At 34.4% G+C, this 27,900-nt stretch overlaps 1 protein-coding gene across 10 annotated transcripts in view; it reads right to left on the bottom strand.

Moving 5' to 3' along the window:
* Ccser2 (coiled-coil serine rich protein 2) overlaps positions 1-27,900 on the bottom strand; it is a 153,638-nt gene that overhangs the window by 114,493 nt on the left and 11,245 nt on the right. For all 10 annotated transcript variants that reach the window (XM_058581045.1, XM_058581042.1, XM_046450156.2 and 7 more), the window contains exons 2-3: positions 8,662-10,111; positions 6,972-7,168 (exon numbers count right to left, since the gene is read on the bottom strand). In XM_058581045.1, the coding sequence (XP_058437028.1) occupies positions 6,972-7,168; positions 8,662-10,072 (1,608 nt within the window). In that variant the 5' untranslated portion in view covers positions 10,073-10,111. The remainder of the gene's footprint in view (positions 1-6,971; positions 7,169-8,661; positions 10,112-27,900) is intronic.

Raw genomic sequence — 27,900 nt, 5'->3', positions numbered from 1 at the left:
CTGTTACTCCAGAGGCTGAGACAGGAGGATAGCAAGTTCAAGGCCAGCCTGGGCAACTGAGCAAGACTCTGCCTCAAAATAAAATTTAAAAAAGGACTTAGCTCAGTGGTAGAGTGCTTGCCTAGCATATACAAAGCCCTGAATAAAATCTCTAGTTCTGAAAAATAAATACAGGGGTGGAGGTTTGGGAGGTCTCATCATTGAATAGTAACCCTTAAGAGAAAGGAAGAAAAATCTGAGGATAAGCTTAGAGGATGAATGAATTTTTGATAGAAAGAGGAATGATGGGAAGAAGGCTGCTATTTGGCTAAAGTAAAGATACAGAATAGGAGAATTTAAAGACATATAAATAATTTCTTTTTTTAACATCTGTAATACACATACTTGTTTACAAAATATACAAAGACTGAAAAACACAACAATCAGCAAATAATGCAATTAAAAATTAATAAAGATCATAAACAGGTATTTCACTGAAGAGGATAATCAAATGGCAAATAAACATATGAAAAAATACCCAGAATTTGAATGAATAATTGCAAGCATTCCAACAATCTTCTGAGCCTGACACCAGACCATTCAACCCATTTTCCAAAATATTAGATCATCAGGGGCTGGGGATATAGCTCAGTTGTTAGAGTGCTTGCCTTACATGCACAAGGCCCTGGGTTCAATCCCAACACCCGCCACACACACACACACACACACACACACACACAATAAAAATATTACATCACTAAATCTATCATTTACCCAGTTTTCCACTGACCTTTAGGTCAGGTGTTCTTTTTTTCCCAATAATATCAATAACTAATTTAAATATGAATGATCTAGATATTATAATTAAAAGGTATAAATGTTCAACATGTATAAAAAGCAAAAAATAACTAAATGCTCTATACATATGTCACACTTTAAATATCAATACGCCAATAGGTTAAAAACAAAAGAAGGGGAAAATAAGCATGAGAGATCTGAAGTAGGGCTGTTAATATAAAAAAAGTTTCAAGAAAAATTATTTCCAGGGATAAAGTGGAATGTTTTATAACCATAATTGAGTAACTCTGTTAAGAAAATATAATAATCCTAAATGTGTATGTACCTAATAACAAAATTTCAAAATACATGAAGTAAAAATTAATAAAACTAGAAAGACAAATCCACAAACAGAGAAATATAAACAATTTCAAATGGTCTTGACACAGGATATAGGTGAAGTATAGTGGAATGATAAAAGGGCCCTAAACACAGATACAGGTATAAAGAAACATCATGATTTCACTAAAGTATAATCAAAACAATTACAGTAGAATGAAGGACTGATAAATGGGGTAAAAAGCTAGCAGAATGAAGACAAGTTGCTACTATCTCTGAAATAACTTAGGTTCTAACATATTTTTTTAAAAAATTAAAGCATCTTTGGTCTTTTCCTTAAAGTAAAATACCAAGGCTAACTTAAATGACAGTAAGATAAGAAGAAATCCTCACTCACTACTGGAAGTATAAAATGATAGAATAATTTTAGGGAGAAATTTGGCCATACCTAGTAAAGTTGTAGATACAGATATCCTATGATACAATAATACTATTCCTAGTTTTATATTCTAGAGAAACTTTTGACAGATCATCAAAGATATTCAAATAAGAATGTTTATTCTTGTACTATACAGATATTATTAATAAATGCTAATTAATAGGGGAACATTGTTATATCCAAATAAAAATAAAATAGATTATAGTATAAATACATATCACAAAAATATGAAAATGAATTTTAAAATTGAGAACATCATGTATCATTTATACAAGGAATAAAACACATAAAATAATATTAAGTATTATTCATGAGTACTTAAATGTATTAAAGTTTAAAAAATGAGAATGGCCTACACCGTTTACCTACATCCTTTTAAATGTGGTGCATTAAAGGAAATTCACTGCTATATTTACTACAAGGGCGTTTACTGAATGTATTGTATACTATATAATAAAGCCTTCTCCTTAAGAGAATCCATGCCTACATTAGAGGTGGAGAAAAGGCTAAAATCAATAAATTAGTTTCCATATCATGAATTTTAGAAAGGAAAAAACAAATTAAAGAAAACTGAAGGAAGGAAATAAAGTTGTGAAACCAAATCTATAAAACAGAAAACAAGCAAAAATCAGCAAAGCCCAAATTTGGTTCTTTAAAATGAAGAAAACAAGAGGAAATGCTACTTACCAGTATTAGGAATGAAATACTATATATCACTTTAAAACAAATTATACCCTAGATGAAACGGACAAATTCTAGAAAGCAACGTAAGAAAAATACACACGTAAGTCTGAGTGGGCCAATATCTATTTTTAAAAACCTCACAAAGAAAATTGCAGGTCCAAAAGGTTGAATTCTGATGAATTCTTTTAAATACTGAATGAAAATGTTAATATCAATTATATACAAACTCAGTAGGCAGAAAAATAGGAATAACTTAACTCCTAATAAAGTTAACATGTACCTTGATATCAAATGACAGAAAAAAGAAGAAAATTACAAGGCAAAACAATGTTGCTTATGAACACACACACACACAAAAAAAAATTAAATATTAGCAAATCAATACTAACAATAATTTAAAGGATAATATATCACAACCAAGTGAATGTAAGCAAAGGTAGTTTAATATCTGAAAACAATGCAATCCACCACACTAACAGCTAAAATGATTTAATTATATCTAATGGATGTAAAGAAGGCATTTGGTAAACATTAATATACTCATAATAAAAATTCAACAAACAAAAGAGAATTTCCAATCTGGGCACTGGCATATGCACCTATAGTCCCAATTACTCAGGAGGCTAAAGTGAGAGGATCACTTGAAACTGAGGGTTCAAGACCAACCTGGGCAACATAGCAAGAACCTATCTCAAAAAAAGAAAAGAAAGAAAGAAAGAAAGAAAGAAACTTTCACAACCTGATAATATTTTCTTTCCTTGTGCCCCCCCCCACAGCTTTAATAGTAAACTATCAAAATGTTCCCCCTGAAACTGGGAGGTCAGAGACAATATTGCAAATGCTACGATTGTACAGTATATATATAGAAATTCTTAAACTATCCATGGGCAAATTATTAGATACCATAAGAGAATAGATTTACCAGAATTCTTAAAAAAAAATAGGTCAACAGGCAAACATAAAGCATATCTGTAATATTTACAACAATAAAAACTTTGAAAATAAAATTTTAAAAGTAGTGTCATTCATAGTAGCAAAGACTTAAAATTAAATCATATATACATATATATATATATATATATATATATATATATAACATTTACAGAAAAGTACAAAATATTAGCAAGAAATTTTTCTAAATTCCAAATAAATGGTGGAATATACTATAAGAACTGGAAAACCATCATAAATTTATCAAGTCTCTCCAAAATGACCTATAAATTTAATGTATTCAAAATCCTTCCAGGTCTTCTACAGAAATTGACAGGTTTGTTTCAATATTTAAATGGAAATATGCAAGGCTAACAAGACATAGGGAAATAGCAGAAAACAAAAAAGATGAAAGATTTATACTACCAGATATCAAAACATTTAAAGCTACAATAATTAAAAGAAGGTGGTACAGACACAAGGCTAGACAAAGAGATAGATGAACTAAAAGAGTCAAGAAATATTTATGTACATAGTCACTAATTTTATGACAAAGATGAGCCTGTAGTAGAATAGGGAAAAGAGCTTTTTAAAAAATAAAACTGCTGGGTATGATAGCACACCACCTATAATGCCAGTGACTCAGGAGTCTGAGGCAGGAAGACTTCAAGTTTATGGCCAGCCCTGGCAAATTAACAAGACCCTTTCTTAAAATAAAAAACAAAAAAGTTCTGGGATATAGTTCAGTGATAAAGTACCCCTGAGTTCAATCCCCAGTACCAAAAAAATAAATTAATTCATCTTGACCTCACACAAAAATAATTTCCAGATTATAGACCTAAGTGTCAAAAGTTAAATATAAATCAATAAGCAAAGTCTTTGTTAGTACATACCTTCATAACTTTAGGGTAGACAAAGATTTCACAACAGTTCAAAACCATGGCAATAATTAAGAAAAGAAATATATATTGGACAATATTAAAATTGGTGAGTTTTATTATCAAAAGACACTATTAGATCTGAAAGTCAATCTACAGAGTAGAAAATATATGCAAAACATATTTTACATACATATATTATGTACTTACATATACATAAGATTTATATCCAAAATATATATAATTTTTTTTACAATCTAATAAGAAAAAATATAAGTAACCCAATACACTTCACAAGAGGATAGCCTAAGGACCAATAAATATATGTGAAAGTGTTCAGTGGGTACTTACCATTAAATATAAAAGACAAAATCTCAATGAACTACTCTACTATATCCCCACCAGAATATTAAACATACAAAAAGATGCAGACAAGAAAGTAGAATTTCCAGAATATTCATTTACTGCTGTGGGAGTTGTAAACAGGTACTATCACTTTGTAAAGTTAACAACACCTATGTAAGTGTACATAATATATAAGTATACCCTATAGCCAAAAGATCCCTCTCCTACATATTTTACCAACACAAATAAATAAATGTTCATAAAAAATACAATAAAATATGCACAATAGTGCAATTCACTAATAGCCAAAAACTGGAAACAGCCTAACTAAATGCCTTCAACAACAGTATAAAATAAGCTGTACTATACATTAACTCATTAACTTATCTTGACCTGGCCTGGAAATAAACATTATTGTACAGGCTGAGAAAAGTGAGAACATGTTAGTTAGAGGTATTAATTTGAACTACTTTAAAAAAAATGAAAAAATACTCTTTAAGTAAAAAATATTAAGATGGTAGAATCTAGTCCCAAAACACCAATAAATGCAAACACAAATGACTAAGCTTACTAATTAAAAGGACAAACTGAATTTTTTAAAATAATACATTATTATTATTGCCAGGCACATTGACACATGTCTATAATCCCTACTACTCAAGAGGCTAAGGCAAGAAAATTGCAAGTTTGAGGTTGGCCTGAACAACTTAACAAGATCCTGTCTCAAAAATAAGAGGGGGACTTGAGGATGTAGCTCAGTTATTAAAGCACCCCCAGGTTCAATTCCAAGTAGTACTACTACTACTACTACTACTAATAATAATAATAATAATAACAATAATAATAATAATAAAGTATTTGCCATGTATCAAAAAGGCTGATTCTAAAAGGAAGGAAAATACATAAGTAAAAGCGGTAAAGTATACTAATATCTAAGAGGGAAAAAAGATCTTATGATAAAGTGCATAAACAAGGAAAGAGAAGATATAAGACTAAATAACTGAAAGAATAATTCACCAAAAAAAAATTCTAAATAGGTACACATCTAACAAAATAAACAGGATACTCAAAGCAAAAACCTGAGAGAACTTCTGAGCAAAAATTATGAACAACACACTTCCCAACTTTTCTATTCATTCTCCATCCTTTCTCAGACTTGTCTTCTGCCTTAAATGAGAAGACACAGGTGACTTCTTGTTCCAAAACACAGAATGAACACTTTTGTTTGTTCCCATTCCATCACACACAAGCCTACTCATCAATGAGAAAATCCATGCATCTAAAGAACTAATTCTCAAATTGAACTGTTTCAGAGAAGGCTACTTTATCATTTGTTACAGGAACAATGAGCTGGGTTGCTCTGAAAATACTAGGTAATAAGTAGCTTATTGCTGCCATCTTCTGGACACAATGTTCATCTCTACATCAATTATTCTTTTAAAAAATCCTATTATAAAAAGAACAAAAGGCCCAGGAGTGTAACCTTTATTTACACCCTTTCTCTAAAAAGATGAAGATACTCTTTCTAAATTAAATGCATATCCTCTCTGTTTGTGCAACCTAAAAAGTCTCTGGTAATAATGTCTTTTTTGTTCCACATCACAGGCTTATATGAGTATAGAAAATCATATTGTTTAAAATCCATTTGTAATATAATATAGCCACAAAGACTACCCACTTGATTTTCTGGAAAAATCATATTTTACATGCTGAATAATTACAGTTAATTATTTTAAACACTCCAGGTACACTTTATTCATATGGCATATTTTCCATATTACTTACAATGTTTCTGAAACTATATATATATATATATATATATATATATATATATAATTACATGGTATGTCTTCTAATACTCACCCATACCTAGTTCTCTTGTCTTCCAGACATATAGGAAAACTACACTTCCTATCTTCTCAGTAGTTTTGTGGGGCCATATAATCAGTTCTGGTCAATAGATTGTGAGTGAAAATGCCAAGTACCACTTGCAGGACAAAGCAAATAAAAATGAGTAAGACTTTCTAGCACTCCTTCCCTCTGCCACAAGAAAGAGCCTCAAAAGATGGGCCCCAAGTTCAAAACAGCTGAAATCACTAAAGACAGCTGCTTAGCAAGCTGCTCAGAACTACAATACATTTTCTAAGAATAAAAACTAAAACTTTTATTGTATTAAGCCACTCAGAGGTGGTACTTGAATAGTACCTCAGAACAGCCTAACCCAGGGTTTTTCAACAGCAGCATTACTGCTGTCTTAGGCTGGATAATTCTTTCCTGCACACTGTAGGGTGTGAAGCAGCATTTCTGGCCTCCACTCACCAAATGGGACAAACTATTGCCTTCTTCTACCTCCATGAGAACCTATGGTCTAGATTAGCTTGACCAATACAGTATGTACATATTTATGTATGATGAATATGTTCATATATAAGTACATTTAAGTCAAATGTCATATACTCTTCATACTTTAACTGATGACTTCCCATGTCTCACAAACTAGAAAAAGGAATTTGTAAACTAAAAATAAAAAAGTCAGTGTCATAAGTCTCACTACAGTAAGTAAATAAAGATTCTAAAAGGGCATATAAATCCATACATACAATGCTATTCATTTCAGAAGAATCGTAGCTGCCAACTGGATGGACATTTCCAATGGGTTCCAAGCCCTCTTCATCCCACATGTATGTTCCATCAGAGCTATCAGATGGAGAAAGTTCAAATGAAGAACCAGCTCTATAATCCGTATCTGGTGAAATCAAATTAGTTCCAGAAGGATGTTTTGTACATTCACTCCTGTCTTCAATTGATTTAAAAAGAGAGAGAAAAAGTTACTAATTCACAAAAATAGAATTATTCTCATGCTCTAAAAATATAAGTTCTAAGAATTTAATATATAATAGCAAAAAAGTAGGTAAAAACTATATTACTATCATTTTGCAATTGCTAAATTATAAATAAAAGAGACAAACTTAAAAATAACCTACTGAAATATTTTCTAATAAACAAAAAAAATTAATTTAACCGCCTTTTACTTCTGCAACATTTCTTACATGTTCATATTCCTTTAATATTTCCTAAGATATTTACTTTTAACCACTGGCCAGGAAACTCCCTTCCTTTGTGTACATTACTTACCCTCAGAGCAGCTTCCTTATAAGGAAAAACAAAACTTGTTCTGGCAGTGTCTTCTGTAAGACCCACAAGAGACCAAGAGTTTATGTGCATCTCTAGGCATGACTTAGTCCCTTGTTTAGCCCATATGCCTTTGTAATTCCCTCTGTTTGTTCTTTTTTCAGGACATATGAACACACAGAAATACTTTCCTCCACTATTTAGTGCCAATATACCCAAATATAAGAGGCAATGCTTAATAGGGGCTATCCCACATTCTTCAATTAAAAAACAAAATAAAGCTCTTCTGGTATGACTATAAAGATTGCTAAATAAGAAAATTTCCTAGCATTTAAAAAAAAACAGATTGTACATAACTTGTATTATTTCATTTGCCCTCATTTGGTACAGCTTTACTCTTAAAAAAAAAAAAAAAAAAAAGCAACGATCTGTTACCCTAAATAAAGAGTTTGTTTAATGGTATACCAATGCTTGGGGAAAGTGAGGGAAAAAAAATCCTTTGGAAAGCACTGCTTATGCTAAGTAAGAACATGCCTGTGTATGACCGGCAAAGAAGAACAAAGAGTGCTTTTACTGATTTTGTTTTAGATAGGGTAAAAAACAGGATAGGTAGCAAAAGTCACAAGGAAGATAAATGTTGCCCTACTCCAGTTGTATCTAGATCCATCACTGTATGAAATTGCTAGTAACTTGGCATATATCAGAAAATAATCCTCCATTCCTCCCATGTTCCACCCCCACATCACCATTAGGAGTCAACATCCTCATATCAAAGAAAACATTCGGCCTTTGGTTTTTTGGGATTGGCTTGATTCACCTAGCATTATATTCTTCAACTTCAATGGAGGAACTTTAGATAGGGCAAAGGGGACAGAGGAAAAAGGAGGGGGCAAGGAGGTAGAAATGATGATGGAATGAGTTAGACATCATTACTCTAAGTACATGTATGAAGACCCAAATGGTGTGAAAATACTTTGTATACCATCAGTGACTTGAAAAATTGTGCTCTATATGTGTAATATGAAATGAATTGCATTCTGCCATCATTTATAACAAATTAGAATAAATAATTTAATAAAAAAAGAAAAGAATCCTAAATGTAAGATCAGTTATATTATCTTTAAAAAGCAAATAACTTAAGGATATTATAATATTTACCAGAGACACTTATATCGATCCATTCATCAGTTTTAATGAAAGTTTTTTCATTTTCCTTAGGAGAATCAAATATATCCTTTGATGGTAAATTTTCATGCTTTTCTTTGAGAGAAATTTCCTCCGGAGTTATTCTAGTTCTATGAGAGTCTTCTATATCTATAAAATCATCACTAAAGTCTTCACTTAAATCATTCTTATCAGAAGATGACAAAGACGACAAGGAAATATCATCCACATCATCACTCAGGTACCTAATTTTAGCATCATGCTTCATGGTCTGGTTGTTTTCTGTTCTATAACTTTCATTTTCAATTAGCTCTTGGTCCTTATTAGTAACACTGTCCTTAGCCAAAACTGAAGCCTCTTCCTCTACACAAGTGTTAGCAGGTGCATTTTTATTATTATCAACTGCGATAGTCCCAGAAAATGGAGGTCGACTAGATTTCAGTAGAGTGGGATGAACCATCCTATAACCCAAAGCGGAAGTTACACCTGAACCATTTGGTAAAGCCAACTTCTTTCCACCAGCAGCATAAGGCCTATTAAATCCATAGCCCAAGTGTTCATTCCCATTGAGTACTTCTGATTGTCGGGAATTTCTTGTCAGCATATTTGATCGTAGAGGCATTCTGATAGGTAACTGTTGGTTCTGATAAGGCTTTGTAAGATCAACAGCTCTGTTGAAGGAATGTGACCTTGTTATAGATGAAGGTGGAAGGAATGGATTCTGAATGGAATGTGAAAAACTCTGAGACCTTACCATTTTTTCACAAGTAATAGATTTAATATTGTCTGGGGACTGTGCTAAGCTTTCTCCAGAACTGCTTCTGGTGGCAAAGGAATTTGCTCTAGGCCTTTGCATGCTACCAGTTGATCGGTTTCCATAAAATCCATTCAATTGCGATTTTGGAGCACTGACTGCAGAATATGAAGTCCTTCCTAATAATGTGCCTTTGGTGAATTTACCCAAATTAGATGGTCCAGAAAAAGACTTCTGATTTAACTCTTCTGTGGATGACACGAACATAGTGGATGGCTTTGCCAACTTTGATGTGAATAAAGATACACTTTTCAAACCTCCCTTTATCCCATTTTTTTCAAACATTCCTTGAGTGGAAACATGTTTTTCAGGATCAATTAATTTATCAAGTGAACTCTGAGAACTGCTAGGCTCTTCAGTATTTTGTGCAGTAAGTTGGTATTTATTTGTTTTTCTCCAATTAAATGAATGGGACAATGAACAATCAGAGCCATTATTTTTTATGTAACTTTTGACATTACTACTCTTGGAAGTTCCTAATAAATTAACAGCTGTCCCGTTTGGCATTGGCTGTGTATTTCTTACAGATTTTGTTCCATACTTTGGCAATTTGGAACCCAAAAATGTCTTGATTTGTGTTTTTTCTTCCATGAGCTATAAGGTACATTTGTCCTTAAAATTTGATAGAATCTGAAAAAAAGACAAAGAAGAGAGATTAAACATGTTTAAATAAGGATAATTACATGAACACATGAATGAATATACTTAAATAATTACATGCAGAAAAACTCAAAAGCTATTCATCAATCCTACAGAACGCTTAGCAAACATTAAATATACTAATTAAATCAATAACTTTATGCTGAAACTATTTCATTTTTATAATTACTTTTATCACCTTAAGCTATAGATAACAACAGAAAAGTCCATAAGAAATAAAATTAGATCTCCAAGCGAGTGTATATGAAAAAAATACTTCTCTAGTGCATCTTTCAAATTACAAACAAAATAATTTTTTTTTCATTTTGCATTATATTCTCCTTTTTCTAAAATAAGAATATAGAGTTTTTTTTAAAAAAAAAAAGGTCACACATGACCTTATCAATTGGGATATTTTAATAATTAATGGCATTAATTATTTAAGTCATGGAAGGATAAAGATACAACATTCAAAAAAACAATTCTTCTGGGAGTAAGGACTGAGACAGCTGTTATTTTAAGCAACTATCTCAAAAGAATTTTCATCCAATAACAAACAGACACTACAGTCAATGACAGGATGAGAAGAATAAAGACTTTATTAAGTTGATCCATCTATTAATCTCAATCCCTCAGATTTATTTTAAAGATAATGCAAAACTATAAGACAAAAAGGTTCAATACACATACAAAAACATAAAATTAGAAACAACCAAAGTCCTTTCAATGAGCAACTGCTTCATACATCCTGAAACATTCTTATAAGATCATAAAGATAGAGAGCAAAGTATAAAATGTTTGTCCTAACCGTAAGGGAAATACAATATGGTCACTATCTTTTCACTATACTTATATAAAATTCTGTAAAAACAATAAAAAATGCAAATAAAAGAAAAATACATGCCTTTGAATCATTTACTGATTTTTTAAAATGTACCTTATGACATTGCCTTTAATTTGTTAACTTTTAATTTAAAAAGCTCAATGCCAAGCCAACTCCGGCCTTAGAATTAGAGCTCCCAGAGTACAAAAGTTTTTATTAATTATGTCAAAAGTAAATATTTATAGACATCCTAGTAAACATGATAAAATGATAACAGAATGTCCTGCCCCCAATAATTAATAAAAGAATATATACACAAATGAGTGTGAATTTTAAGTCAAAATCTACCAGCTACAATCAAATAAGAAACTGTTTAAACTAAAAATCTATTAACTTTAAAAAGCAATGGGCAGAAAGATGACTCTATACTACACAAAATGTCTCCTAGCTTGATTATATTGTCTGGGACGCAGTAATGAGAAAGGTAAGTGAGCTAATAAGTTTTCTGTCTTATAAAAGGAATCCATAGCTAGGTAAGGAAGGAAAAGAAACATAAAATTTGAGCATTTACAGAATAGGAACCAGACTTGGCATTTTATCCTTATTATTAATCTTTATAACTTTATGTGATGATAAATTTCATTCCATCTTACATAGATGAACCAAAATTCAGAAATACTAACATACTTGTCCAAACTCACAAGTTTATAAACTGCCAAGGAGGATTTAGGTTCAAGTCTACCTGATTCCAGGGCCAATGCTGGTTGTCTTCATGACAAGGAATGAAATATTCTAAGAGGCTTACTAATAACAAGGGATAAGAGTGTAAGAAGGGGGCTGGGGTTGTGGCTCAGTGGTAGAGTGCTTGCCTAGTATGTGTGAGGCACTGGGTTCAATTCTCAGCACCACATAAAAAAATAAATAAAGATATTTTTAAAAAAAAAAAAAGAATGAAGGAAGGAACTGGATAGCTAATGTTAGAGTAGATGTATAGATGTAGAAAGACTTTGAAGGACCCAGGCATTAATTAAAGAAGTTTTTCAGTGGAACAGTAAGAGCTGTCACTTTTTCAAACTCCTTTCATATCCATTACCTTATTATCTGAGGAACCACCTTCTCACTTTCTTTATTTAGTTTTTCACATAGCTTTTCAGAAGGTTATGAATTGCCTGTATTTTAGGGATTTAAATAGGCATAAATTCACTACTGAATCCAAGAGCAATTAACTGAACAAAAATGCTGGTGACTACACAGGCATAATTAGTCACTTCTGAAACTTACTTTCATATTCAGGTAACTACATTAAAATTTTAAATGATTTGTTATTTGTTTACCTTGTGTTACCCAGTCAATTCCCCATGTCTCTTTTCCCCCTATTTTTTCTAGCTGTCATCTATGGATAAACTAATACAAAGGCTTGATTATGTCAATTAAATAAGTAAGAAGGATACTTCTGGCCACAGTAAACTGCAACTTCATTCCGGATTTTTCATAGTTTTAAAAAGGACACACTAAGTTCACAACAAAGACCCATTATTTTATCCATTTGACCTTTCTCTCCTCTTGTTACAACTTCATTTTTACTAAGATAAAGATCAAAGAACTTGTGAAAGTTAGACTCAAAAGGACACTATGAACATTAAATAATGCTATTAAGTGCAAATTCAAAGCATGTTACTTTCTGATTTTTAATTTAAAGAACAGGGAGAGTACCAGCAGATAAAGAACCAGAAGCTATGTTAGGGTTTAGATGTGGTGTCCCCCAAAAGCTCATAGGTGAGACAATGAAAAAATGACTGGATTATGAGAGCCTTGACCCAATCAGTGATTTAATCCCCTGATTGGGATTAACTGAGTGGTAACTGAGGTGATAGGGTGTGGGCTAAAGGAGGTGGGAACTAGGTGGGAACTGGCTTTGGGGTATATACTTGTATCTGGCGAGTAAAGTCTCTCTGTTTCCTGATCACCATGATATAAGCTGCTTCCCTGTCACACTCTCCAGCCATGATGAACTGACTCACCTTGAGCCCTGAGGAATGGAGCCCTCTGTCAACCTCTGAAACTTCGAGCTCTCCAATAAACTTTTCCTCTATAATTGTGCTGATTGGGTCTTTAAGTCACAGCAGCGAGAAAGCTGACTAAACCAAGCTATCCTAAGCAAAACCGTAAAGATTTTTCCTTCCAAATATTACCATTTAGTTTAGGAACACAAGCTCAAATAACTGTGGGGCATCAAAACGTCATTAAAATGCAGAGAGCTAGGAAAAGATGCTGATACCAAACTGCATGAATAATGAGCAAACCTAACGCCTGAGTAGTTGCACTGCCTTTTCAAACAGCTAAGAGACATTTTACAAACTCTGAGTGCTTGTAAAACATTCAACAATGTAACATTTCAGTTTATATGGTGCCTGATATAGCAAAGTTCCCTAAATTAAATGGGCAATCAGAATGACATTGGGAGCCAAGTGTGAGAGAGAAGAAAAACATGAGGAATATTAACATGGATGGATTATTGGTAGGCTGTGAACTCACTAATTAAACATAGTGAATATGATTTACCAGTATACATTACCCAGCATCAAATTTGCTCTGTATATTAGACAATAAAATACCTAAACATCAAACATTTTATAAAGATGTGCATGCTTTGAAATTATACTTTCAGAGAATCTCAGCCTCTGGATAGGAGTCCCTGTGTTTCTCTTCTGCTAGTAAAAAAATATAACTTCTTTTTCCTTTTCCTCAAAACCGTGTCCTTGTACTGGACGGACATAGGGACAAGAACTGGACTTTCGGTAACAAATTTGGCACCCCAGGTGGGACCCCAGAGCAGCTCCTGCTCCACCTTACTTTATTAGGCGTGACTCTCCAAGTAACCCCACTTCCATGCTGAGGATGCAAGGTGGCTGGAGAACTTGTTGACAGCCAGTTGCTGGAGAGTTAGGAGATGAATTGAGTTTGCCTTGGGTCAAACCAGAGGAGCTATTCCTTTGAGTAAAGAGAGGGACTCAGGGATCATCCCAGCAGCTGCCAAAGCTCCTTTTGCTTCCTGGAACTCCCAGAAAAGCTGCCTGGGCTGTAGAAAAATGGACAAAGAGCAGGAAGGGGGGGGGGGGGGGGGGGGTTGCTGCTGGCCACAAAGGATGTGGCAATAGATTCTAGCACTGTTAGTTTATTACCTGAGGATAGGAATCATTTCCCCTTTTAAGATCTGACACACCACTTAGCCAGAGAAGATCCATCACTGGGGCAAAGCAATTCTTGCCATAACAGTATCCCATCAAACTAAATGCATAGGGAAATTAACAGAATAAACTATTGCACCCAGAAAAGAAAAAAACAGAAAGGCCAACCCCTGTTTTGCTGGCAGCTTTGCAAAGGGATCTTCAAGGAAAAAGCCTGCATATCAATACGTCTAATGTAAGAAAAAGGCCCAAAGGAGCCTCTGGGCACAACTGACAGTGGGGAACTCACAGTTACTGGCATTGTGATAATGATAAGGGAGACAGGTCAGGCTCAAAAATATCCTGTGCTCCAACCCCTTGCATGCAACCTAGAATTGGTTGATCCTGGACTGTCCAACCCTCTCCTGGGATGAAATTTGTGTAAATTAATTCACAGATAACATTAATAAGCATTATTTCAGAATATGAATTTAAGAAAGGGTCCAAGGCTAGAAAAAATAAACGAAAGTTATAGTTATGGAAATATATTTCAGTATGGAAAATCAGAAGATAAAAGAAATGTTTCTGGATGAGAACATATTTTGTCTGGTAAAGTAATATTTTTGTAAAATCCAAGATGAAAGAGGGGACAAAACTACAGATGTAGTAAAAAAGTTGTGATGTCTAAGTAAGTCGCAGAAGGTTTGCGTAAGGTAAATCTCAAAAAGTTTTGTTCTGTGAGTAAATTGGCTATAAATACCACAGTAAAAGTTATTTGAACTTTAATGTACTAATATGAAGAAAAGTCTGAAATGTTTATCTGTTTTTATCTATCAATATAATTTTCTTTTATCTGTTAGGCTTTCATACTTGGGGAAACTAAGTCTAAAAGGAATTAGGATTTGTACCTGTTTTAAAGTCTTTTAAATGATTACTTTGTAACTGGTTAAAAATAAACAACTATTATTTGAGGTTATAACAATATAGGTGACACCCTAAATATATGCAACTAGATATATGTGTACATCTGAGAACTATATCTATCTGAGCCTTGTCTAAGTGTGATATAAAAGTTTATAAAATGAAAGTTTATCTAAGTTTACTGACAAGGTAACCAATAAGTGCAATTCTTTTATTCATTATATCTGACATAGAAGGGCCACAGTGTCATTGAAGACCTGACTTACATCTGTTTGCTTTGACTAAGTCAATTTCTGGTCATTATTAATACTGTTTCCTAAATGTATAAGAGATTTAAGGCTATCTTTTGATTTTTGCTATTACTGCTAACCCATGCAGACCTATGATTATTTTTACCCTACACCATAGATTCTAAATTGTACTTCAAAAGTTAAGCCTAGGGCCAGGCACAGTGGCACATGCCTATAATCCCTGTGGTTGGGGAGGCTGAGACAGGAGGATTGAGTGTTCAAAGCCAGATTCAGCAATAGTGAGGCACTGAGCAATTCAGTGAGGCCCTGTCTATGAATAAAATACAAAATAGAGCTGGGGGGATGTGACTTAATGGCTGAGTGCTCCTGAGTTCGATTCCCAGTTCCAAATAAATAAATATATGTATGTATGTTAAGCTTAGTTGAATGTAAAGCTTAAGGACAGCATTTTATCAAGGTGGTATTCTCCAAACTAAAATTGTCTGTAGCGATAATTTCCTTCAGATTTATACAGAAATGACAAATTTTGTAGGTACTTATTCATGTCATTTGATGTTTTATAGCTGGATAAAAGTAACCTGCTGTTGCTGGGCATGGTGGTGCTCGCCTGTAAACCCAGCGACTCAGGAGGCTGAGGCAGGAGAATCATGAGTTCAAAGCCAGCCTCAGCAATGGTGAGGTGCTGAGCAACTCAGTGAGACCCTATCTCTAAATAAAATACAAAATAAGGCTGGGGATGTGGCTTAGTGGTTGAATGCCCCTAAGTTCAATCCAAGTACCAAAACCAAAGATAACCTATTGTCAATAAGTTATATAAACAATGTTGTGTTCCTCTTTGCACTGGATTAGAAATTTAAATGTATTTTTGGAAGGTAATAAGGAAAGTCTGATTTGTTTAAAGGTGAAACTGTAAAACATGGAACCATTTTGTTACTTTTTTCCACAAAAAGAAAGTTAAAAGCTCTCTTAGCCTTTGTTTGATTTGTGTTTCAGATGTAATGTTGTACTGTATTATTTTTCCAAGAGTCCTGCCTTACAATAAGGCTCTGCCTCTTGCCTTACTCTATGTGATAATGGCTACAAAATAGGCTCGACTTGAGCTCACTTAAAATTGTGTTTCAAAAGATAGATTTTTATTGTAAAGATTACTCTGTGATCTCAAAAGAAACAAAGCATAATACATAACTAAGTACAGGTTTAAGATTATAAAAATCATTTTTCTTGCTTGGGTCTAGCTATTACACAAACAGAATGTTTTTGCCCTGTTAATTTCATTTTGTATTTTCCTTATAAACTTTATAACCGTTACTGTTTTGCAGAGGTATTACTTCTAATAAAACAACCTGAATTAATTTAAGATAATAAGCCAAGACAGATAAGACATAATGCTGACTTCCAGTATTAATACTGACCCCAATTAAATGAAAGGTGTAAAATTACAGATATTGAAATTATAATCTGTTACTCCCAGTTTAAGACTGGTGAAACTGGTCTCCTGGATGTTTAAAACTAAAAAATTGGAGACGTAAGTCAAGGAAGTAAATAAAGGGACAAGGAAAAAGCAGCCAACATTTTGGCTCTTGTCCTTTTACATCAGCTAGGACCTAGAAAACAATAAGATCCCTCTCTGGGTCTTGCAACTCCGTGAGTCACCAATCTGCCGATCAGAAAGCTCAAGAGGACCCTAGTGCTCATCAGAAAGCCAAACAGTGCACAACCAGTGCAAAGATAAAGGTCACTAGAGAGGGAAATGTCTCTTACAGCTTCCATAATAAGCCACATAATGGTAAGCGATCCTGACCCACCCTGACAGATGGCACTACTAGTAGAGAAAAGCTAAGGGAGCCAAGAGGCTTCACACATGTTCCCAAGAGTGAACTCTGAGGAATCTCAGCTGACTCTTAATAGTAGCTAGGAACAAGGTCAGTTTTGACCAACTTGGTCTTAAACATCTGGCAGGAAAGCACAGCCTAAGCACAGTCCTACATGGATATTTAAAAGGAAAAACAATTGTTTTTTTGTTTTTAATGCAACTTAGGATGTCTACTTGTGTAAGCCCTACCAAAAGTAAGTAAAGCTAAAGGTTATAAAGGAAGAGTTCTTGTGTGGGAGTGCCTGATAATAATGATCACAAAGAACTCAAGTTTGTCCTGAGTTAATTTGAACCTGATCTCATAGACCTACAAATATTCTTAACTGCCTATATTGATAAACTCTATCTGATTTCACTGATATGATTTTGAGGCTGAAATACTAATTGCTTTGTGCTAATTGTTTACAAAAAAGTAATGCTTTGCTTTGTTTACTGTTGTCTTAGCATGATCCCTGCCCCTACGTATGTCTTGTCCTGTCATCTGCCACTTTGGACCTCTGGACCGCCCTGATGCTGAATACCCTTAACTGTCCACACCCCAACTGATAAGAAAATAGGACTTTGGGTTATTTCTCCCAACTTCACCCTCTTTTATCAGGAAGCAGCTAAGAGATGTCATTGCCCATTTTTTCATAGAAAAGGAATTTAGAAATTGACGGTGGAGAAATGTAACAATGGTCTACTTTATACTTTGAATATAGCCCTTGCTGCTCTGCCACTGCAACTTATTTTTTAAGTGGACAAGTTTCTTTCTCCTCTCCTGACTCCTCCTTAATCTCTCCCCAGTCCCTAACCTCAGAGGACACATGACTACCTTTCTTCCCCATCCTAGGCAGACTCATCTGTCCTTAACTACCCACCCACCTTAGGAAAAAAGTAATTCAGACTTTGGGGATGCCACCAGAAGAGCTCAGAAAAGACTCTCCCCAAAATTAAAAAGTGAATTATAACTCCTGGACAGAACATCTGATATGTAGCCTTTAAATCAGTTCTTTACAAGCTCTCTGCTCCCCTTTTTGAGCAAAATCACAGCCTCTGGGATAGGAATCCACTGTGGTTTCTTCTTTGCTAGCAAAGCAATAAAATCCAACCTCCCCATAAAACCCACAAAAAAGAAAAAGAATTATAGTTTAATTTTTCTATTGTTTTGGCCCAGTAGAATACAACATGGTAATAAAGAAATAATATTTACAACATCACAGAGAAAATTAACAGGGTTTTTTGAACAAAAGAACACAGTACTTAAAGAGTACATATAGTTTGGTTCTATTAATATCAAAATAGGGCTTCCACTTTCACTTAACACATGGGGGTGGAAAGAAAGTTGCAATGAAGATCATTCCTACATAACAACCCGGAAAAGGCAGATAACCTTCAAAATCATAACCTTTTTGAGCCCATCAGAGTAAGACAACTAGGTAAACCAAATAGAGACAAGCACCTCCAAAGAAACACAGGACATTTGAATAGTTTTGATGTGGCCACGGCATACGAGAAAGAGGTAGCCACCATAAAAAGAAGCAATTAACTAAAATTTTAAAGATGTTTAAAAACCAAATGTGGATTAGCATATCAGAAGAGCAATGTCTTCTCCATGGACCTTAACCTAGTGTTTAAGAGAAAGGTACCCCTCTCCACGGTGCAGGCATACAGTACATGATCAGAGGCTACCCAGGGACAAACATATAGTTCTTTGTTTTCCTATATCCTCATTTGAAGCAAAGGCCTTAAAACTGCTGAGAAAGAGACGGCAGATCACATAAGATTCACTGCATCTGCAGAAAACAGAATGGAATGTGAGAAATGTTCACTTGGTCCATTTATGTAAGGGCAAAGTAAAGATATATGAATCTCATTATGACAACAAGGGTTAGAATAGAGCAGTGGTTCAACACTATATCAGAAGCCCTGGAGGACTTCCTCAAAACAAATTACTGGTTTTATCCCCAGTTTCTGAGTCAATGTCTAGGATAGGGCCTTAGAGAATGAATTTCTAACAAGTTCCCAGCAGCAAATGCTGCTGATCTGGATTCACATGTTAAAAACTCCTGGGCCAGGGATTAACTCCACTGGAGGAAATTAGCCAAAAGGGGTTGAATAGAGGTGTTGGTAAGAATCCATAACTTGAGCAGGATGGCACAAAATTCACCAGGAGGTATATCACTGAAGAATTATGCACTGTACTGTATGTAAGTTATACCTCAATATCTCTAAAAAAGGTTCTCTAAAAAATTAAAAATCTTCACGTTGTTTATAATAATCTTATCAATACTAAAAATAAATCTCATTATTCTGACAACTTAACCTACAAAGTGATAAAAATTAAGCATCAATCCTGCCTTTATTGTATTTCAAGGTAATCAAATAGTTGGTGATGGGGCTGGGAATGTGACTCAGTGGTAGAAGTTTGTCTAGTATGTTCAAGTACCTAGATTCAATCATCAGTACCATAAAAAAATTTAAAAAAAGAAAAATGGTGATGAAAATTTTTCTTTATAGAATAATCACAACTGGTAAGTGCAGGAAAATAGACTCACAAAATAAAAAATATCAACATTTTGCACACCCTAGTGAATACATCCAAGTAGCAATCATCAATTACTGCCAAATCCATTAGATAAAAAGACTAAAGCTAAATCTTCCTCAACAAAAAAAATAAGAAAGGAATATTATAAAGTTTAAGAAATACATAAGCCTAGTGCAATAGCACACACCTGTAATCCCAGCTAGTCAGGAGGTGGAAGCGGGAAGATCCCAAGTTCAATGCATGCCTGAGCAATTTACTAAGACCCTGTCTCATAAAAATAAAAAGCAAAAAGAACTGGAGATGTAGCTTAGTATCAGAGTGCCCCTGGGCTCAATTCCAAGTATAGATAGATAGATAGAAAGAAAGAGAGAGAGAGAGAGAGAGAGAGAGAGAGAGAGAGAGAGAGAGAAAGAAAGAACCAAACAAACACAATGTGTGGACTTCATATATGGATCCTAATTTGAACAAATTGCCAATAATAAAGACTTTTTTTTGAGACAATTCAAAAAAATTGAATATGTAATAGGAACTGGACCATACCAAGGATTGGGGAGGAATGAAGAGTAATAAGTATAATTTTCCCACTTTTTAAAAATGAAGTCTGTTTTATTTTAGAACTACAAATACCAAAGCAATTAAATAGGAAATTACAGGTGCTAGGGTTGTAGCTCAGCAGTAAAGTGCTCGCCTAGCATATGCGAGACCCCGAGTTCGATCCTCTGCACCATATAAAAATAAATAAAATAAAGGTATTGTGTCCAACTACAACTAAAAAGTAAAATATTTAAAAAAATAAAAATTGTTAGAATTTTCCTTATGTACTCCATTAAATATCAAAAACTCCTTCAAAAATAAGGAGATTTGAGTGACAAAGCTGATAACTGTTAAAAGCTAAGTGACAGATACACTAGAGGTTAATCCATACTGCTTTTTTCTATTCATTATGATTTTCAGAGTCCGTATATAATTTTCATTTTAAAAAGTAAGTTCCTACTAAGAATGCTTTCATCAGAAGAAGCAATACACTACTAACACATTCTACATTATCTTCTTCCTCTTAGCATTCATTTTCATCTCTCTCTCTCTCTCCCTCCCTCCCTGCTCCCTCCCTCTCCCCTTCTGTCTCTAACTTTGGAGGTGGTAAAGAAAAAGGGTTTAAGGGCTAAAGGAGTTGTGTGGTTGCTCAGGTTTGGAATCTCATACTCACCACCTTCCTGGTACTATGGCTTAAAACAAGTTATTTGGTCTCTCATTAAATCTGTTTTCTCATCTGTAACTGAGGACACATAAGAGTTCCCAGTCATTGCTTTTAAGATGCACTGTTTAGACATGTACCAAGGGATATTTGGTGAAAACACTACCAACAAGTATATCAAGGTCAATGGGTATCCTTGACCCCTGAGAGACAGACCCCAATTGAAGAATAGAGAAAGCTCAAAGATGATACAAAGGCTGTGTCACTGATTATTTTGTAGTGTATCACAGTAGAAAATTTTAAAAGTTAGTATTTAAGAACAACAAAACGTTCCCCTCAAAGTGGCCAGGTCACAATGCCATATACCTAGACAAGTCACCATGTGATGGATTTCCAGTTTTATGTCAGCTTGCCACAGGGCTTAACACCCGCAGTTTTTTTGTTTGTTTTTTTGTTTGTTTTTTGATTTTGGTACTGGGGTTTGAACCTAGGGGTGCTTTACCATTAAGCTACATCCCCAGTCCTTTTTATTTTTTAGAGACAGAATCTCACTAAGTTGCTAAGGGTCTTGCTAAATTGCTGAGGCTGGTCTTGAACTTGTGATACTCCTAGCTCACAGGCATGCACTACTACACCCTATATAAGCTTTACAAGAACAACATTTAAAAGTTAAAATACTAAATTACAAAACTCATATTTTAATATTAATCTCAACTATTACTTCACAACAAATGTTTAAACATATAAGTCAACCAGGCAAGATTAGGGAACAAATCGTGCTTATAATCAAATACTAATATTTAGAATTCAATATACACATGGTGCCGAAACTATACTAGCATCAAATATACTCTTTTTCTGATGATTTGGAATGTACCTCAAAATCATTACAGTAACTGTCTCAGCATCACTAATGACTCAGTTATTTCACTGAAAAACTGATTAGATATTTATTTCCAGCTCAAAGAACAGCTTGTCTACAGTCCCCCATTCTTACAGAATTTCGAGAAAAGAAGGAAAATTCATTCTGTCCTGGGCCCTTCAGTGTTGCAGGTATCCCAGGAGCAGATAAATCAGGTTCCCCACCAATCCTACAATTATATAAAGTATTATTAGTCCATTTAAAAATGTAGTCTATTTTATATGGGGGGAGGAGGTTTCTACCTGTATTGAAAGTTAGATGTTTCCATAGCCTTGAATGAGTAAGAGTGGAAAAAGGTTACAGGGGTTCTTCTGAAGTACAAAATAAGCAAAGCAAATCAGGGTCCCAGAACCATAGGAGACCACAAATTCCAGGGTTCACAGGTCCACATACAGAAGCGACTCTATTCATTTTCGATTCATAAGCTTTTATATCATGAATAAAACAACCAAAATAAAAGTTTCAGCAACGTCTTCCACCAAAGGAGGATATTAGCAATTATTTACAAAAATACTTATGAACAGCCTTTCAGAAGTTAAATTATTTATAAGTAAATAAGTGTTTGTCCCTGAATAGAGTAGACGTAAGGGTAGCAGATGGAGATGGAAGAAGCAATCACATCACATGTGTATTTTAATTTAGACAAAGTAAGATTACTCTTCAAAGGGAAACATTAATGATGTAAGTGATTCTCCTCACCTTTCATTCAGTAAGATTAAATTACAAGGAGCTGGGGTTGTAGCTCAGTGGTAGAGCACTTACCTAGCACGTGTGAGGCACTGGGTTCGATCCTCAGCACCACATAAAAATAAATAGATAAAACAAAGGTTTTGTGTCCATCTACAACTTAAATAAATAAATAAATAACAAAGCGAATATATGAGGGAAGATCTGAATCTTCTCTCAGTAACTCTGTATAGGCCTGTCATAGCATAAGTACACTATCAAAAGTAAGATAACATTATTTGAGCAACTATACAAACTGGCACTCAATGAAAGCTGAAAGAAAAACTGACCAAGTTAAACTTAGATTACTAGCTGAATTGTCAAGGATAGTTTTGACTATACATGGTTTTTAACCTCCATGCTAGGTGTAGAACCTAACCTCAGACAAAATATCCCATTTTGTAGTAATAATTTTTTTTAAGTATCAGTGACGGGACCCAGGGTCTTACACATACTAGGATATAGCTCTACCACAGAGCTATATCCTCAACCCCTTTTTGAATCTTATTTTGAGACACATCTCACTAAGTTGCTCAGGCTGACCTTGAAGTTGCAATCCTCTTACCTCATCCTCCTGAATAACTGGAATTACAGCTGCTGTGCCCAGCTTCCCTATCTTGTGGTTATTTATATGTCCTACAAATCATTGGATACAGGGGAAACAAAACTCAAGAAGTGTGTCCTTGATGAAATCTAAAGGGCTAAATTCCAATTAATGAGAAAGGGAAGAAAACCTATGTTGAAAATAGAAGGAAAGAACCAATACCTAAAAACATGCATTAAACCACATTCTCTTCTCCAACAAAATTATTACTATATGCTCTCCATAACACCAATATAAAGTTACCCATAACACCATTTATTTGTTTACTAAGTATTTAGTAAACACTGGGCCAGTCACTGTATAAAATATAGACAAGAACCTTGTACTCACATTATTAATGGTCCTGCAGAGATTAGACATTAAAACACACATGAAAATATAATTAATGTTATAAAAAGAAGGTATGAGGACATACAGTAAATACCAAGTCCAATGGGTGAAAAAGAGGCCAGGAAATTTTCAAGCGATATTCTAGCTAATCATCAGCCTAAGATTATTCCACTAATTACTTATAAAGGCTTACATCTGACTTGTTGAGGAGTTGTGGGACTCCTATACTATCTCTAGTACCCGGAATGCATAATCCTTCATTATTCTCACATTCTGCATAGCATCAAGCCACTTTTGCAGAAGTCAAGCCCACCACTCTAGGTTGTAGGCTCCTGTTTCATTTCAACATGCCAAGAAATACTCCACAGATCCCTCAAGAATTTTGTTCCCTCTACTGTACACTAATGTCCTTGAGAACAGTTTATGGGACTTTCTTCCAACTATTTCCTCACTCAAGCCCTAGGACATATCCTGGCACATACTGGTGTTTTACAAATGTAAAGTGAAGAATACCTCTTAATATCTTCTTGCTGAGAATTTTATTAATTTTTACTTTAAAGCTACTATATCCACATGTATGCACACACATACATACACACAAAAAAAAGCCTAACACAATTGGCAATATATTTCAAATAATATCTGAGATCCTACAGAACTGGCTTATAGACTCCTGTTTATCAGTTTCTGTTTACCTAAGTAAAACAAGCACTAATTCATGATACTGATTTTTTTCCCACCTCTCCAGAAATCACATTGGGTTATTAACCCTAATAAAGAAAACAATCTCTCTGTGAAAGCTTCCTTCTTGGTTAATAATTTATTCTAATCTTAATCTCAATTTCCACTCATATCTACGGTACCAAATTTCCATTTTTCTGAGAAGAAACTTAAAACTTTTGGCATAAAACATTATTGAAAAAAATACTAAATTACAAGAGAAATGGAGTATGACACAAATCTTAGGCTCAGTATTATTATGATCTCTAAATGCTAACTCCCTGTGTGGTTAAAGTATTTTAGATACTGACTCATACAATTCTTAATAGCAACTAGGACACCCACACTTTAACATTTTTAATTAGTAAAACCCCTCAAACTAGTTAAAAGAAATTAATCCCAAGAGTACTGCCACTGAGAATCTTCTCAATTTATTAAATATCAAATCAACTAAAGTTAGGTGCAGAACAATAAAATGTAAGTTTGGTTTAGTTTTGCAATGACTATGGGAGAGACTAATCAAATTTAATAGTGTAAAATATTCAAGAATTTATTTGTGGAGCACAAAATTAGAAAACTTGTTTCATCTGAAAAAGTAAAAGTTGTATATTACAGAGAAAACATTTAAGAATTACTCAAAGCAAATGTAGAGCTTGTTTCAATTAAAAAAAAAAAAAAAGAAAACCCTAAGAAGAATCAATTTCCTGAAGAAATCGACACTTCAGGGAAGCTAAGCGTTTAAGGAAAGGCAGGTTAGTGAAGGGACAGAAACCTAAAGAAAATGCTGAGTTTAACTTAATAAACCAAAAAATGTACCCACCAAACAAAGCATGCAAAAATAGAATGGAAAAAAATGATATTACCAGAGTCCCCTAAAGAATTGGAAATAAACAATACATAAGTTGTGGTTTTCCTAAAAACTCCACAATAAGAGGGAAAAAGCACTGATAAGTAATGAGTATTATTGTTTAAAATAACTCTTCAGGGCTGGGGTTGTGACTCAGCAGTAGGTAGGGCGCTGGGTTCGCACCACATAAAAATAAATAAATAAAATAAAGGTATTGGGTCCAACTACCACTAAAAAATAAAAATTTAAAATAAATTTAAAAAACTAAAATAACTCTTCATATGAACATAGCTAAATACAAGAAAATGGAATAGGGAAAGCAAACCAATCAACTACCACCAAAAAAAAAAAAAAAACTGTTAAAGTTTCTTATACATTAAGCCTTAAAAAATACTGTCACCACCTCAAGATGTTAGAGGTGACTAAAAAATCAACCGAGGAAAATAAAAAATAATGTTCTAAATAGATGACATAAAAACACTAGAAGTATAACTGGATGGTATAGGCAGATGTTTTTAAAAACAGACTGAGGAAAAAACATTAGAGGTAGAGCTTCCCAATTGAAAGCCAGTCAGCCCTGATCATTAAAAGGAAGTTAAGGAACAAACACAAATTTTATAAATAAATGAGTTGATAAACAATTAGACTATAAAATGGTGAACTTTATTGTACAGACTCCATCTTCTCATGTGAAACAATTCCATTTGTGTGTGACAATGGTCTCATTTGTCAGACCAAATGAACTAGGTAGGTCATATTCCTTGGACCTTAGAGACAGAGTAAGACACTTGCCTGGAATGGTTTTTTAAAACCTTTAATAGGCTAGGGATGCAGCTCTGTGGTAGAGTGCTTGCCTAGTATGCATGAGGCCCTGAATCTGATCCCCAGCACTATAAAAAAATGAACTAAAATTAAATTTTTTTAAATATAAAACCTTAAACAGTACTCATATGTTGCAGTCTGTTTATGGCTCCACAAAATTTGATTGTTGAAACCCCAATGCAATTATTATCAAAAGGTGAGATGTTTAGGAGGTGATTGGGTCATAAGGCAAAACCTTCATGAATGATAAGTGCCTTTATAAAAGAGGCCCAAGGGAACTGATTTTTCCCCATCTACCATGTGAGTACAGTTAAAGGTCTCTGAAGAAAAGAGCCCTCACCAGAGAGCAAACCTGCTGGTGGTGCCCTCATCTTAAAATTACAGCCCCCAGAACTGCAAACAGTAAGAGAGAGAGAGAGAAAGAGAGAAAGAGAGAGAGAGAGAGAGACTGTGTGTGTGTGTGTGTTTGTGTGTGTGTGTGTCTGTTTGCAGTGCTGGTATCAAATCCAGAGCCTCACTCAAGCCAGGCAAGTGCTCTACCACTGAACATTCACTGGAGAAAAGATAGCCTATTCAACAAATGGTCTAGCAAAACTGGAAATCCATATGTAGCAAGATGAAATTAAACCTCTATCTCTCACCCTGCACAAAAGCCAACTCAAAGAGGATCAAAGTCTTAGGCACTAGAACAGAGACCCTGCGCCTAACCGAACTAAAAAATAGGCCCAAATCTTCACCATGTCAGCCTAGGATCTGACTTCCTTAACAAGACTCCTAAAGTGCAAGAAGTAAAATCAAGAATCAATAAATGGGATGGATTCAAATTTAAAAGATTCTTCTCCACAAAAGAAACAATCAATAAATAACGTGAGGAGAGAGCCTACAGATTGGGAGAAAATCTTTTTATCACATGCACCTCCAGTAAAGCATTAATCTATCTATTGGTTCCTTAAAATTAATTTTGCATATTCTAAAGCAATCTTGTCCTACTTAATAATGGGGCGTATTCTTGCTACAATAGGAATAAAATAGAAAATATCTCAAGGCATAATATATAGTGAGGGTAAATGTTTCAATAACACTTGTTTCAGTTATATGTCTACTTTGTGTGTGCACTGTATAAAATATATTTCTACTGACAGTCACTACAGTTTAAAAAAAAAAAAAAAAGCTTCAAGAGCACAACATCATAATATGAAATTTGGAAATTTTCCCACATGAAGTGATCAAAAAGCACCTGAGATTCCATGTTAGGAACCAGAACCACACAGGGTGCATCAAAGCATGTTTGCAAGTATGGCAGGTAGGACTCTGCTCTTCTGCTCTCTTGCAAACACAACTCTCCATAGAGTCACTTGGTTAACTATAGTAAAAACAGAAACAGCTGGCAGTCTACGGATAAAGACTAATTGCTGTTCTATCAAGAGTTCTTTCCAAAATTAGGCTCTTTTTTAACATCTTCAGCTCTTAAGATTTAAATGCACATTGGAAAAATCTTCTTGTGCAAATTGTCTAAGAAACTTTTTCTGCATAGGTACTGCTTGAAATATAAAGACCCAACCACAAACTTGCTTCTCCAAAACCCGCTAGCCTGAGCTGACACTGCCACCTTTTGGCAAGTGCAAAGAACTGTTCATCTTTGTGGCTTTGTTCATATACCTCCACTCTTTACCCACCTTCAGGATTTAGCCTCTTAGCCTCAAAAGGATTGTACACAATGTCACCACTTTGCCTGCCTTTGCTCTTAAGAATAATGTCACTGGTGTTTCATGCCATGTCTCTCCTCACTCAAGAGAGCTTCCTGACACTTGGAATTCCTCAGTACTACCCAAAGTTACTACTCTGGACTCATTATCTAGAGCTGTCCTAAGTTTCAACCCCATCTAGAGAAAGACAGTCAGCCAAGTTCAACTACAAGTCCTTGTACAACAGTGAGCTCGGAGCCTCTAACCATCCTCTTTAGCCCTCTCCAATCATGAACAGGAGAATACAAAGTACAATGTTTCTTACTCAGCTGGGTACTCTGTTTATATCCTTGATGTTAATTCTCCC

This window comes from Marmota monax, unplaced genomic scaffold (genome assembly GCF_021218885.2).
Source record: "Marmota monax isolate L192 unplaced genomic scaffold, Marmota_monax_Labrador192_F-V1.1 WCK01_AAM20220418_F8-fsc00004, whole genome shotgun sequence".
NCBI classification, from domain to species: Eukaryota; Metazoa; Chordata; class Mammalia; order Rodentia; family Sciuridae; genus Marmota; species Marmota monax.
The sequence above is the reverse complement of the archived record's forward strand: the minus strand, read 5'-3'. Positions and strand labels throughout refer to the sequence as shown.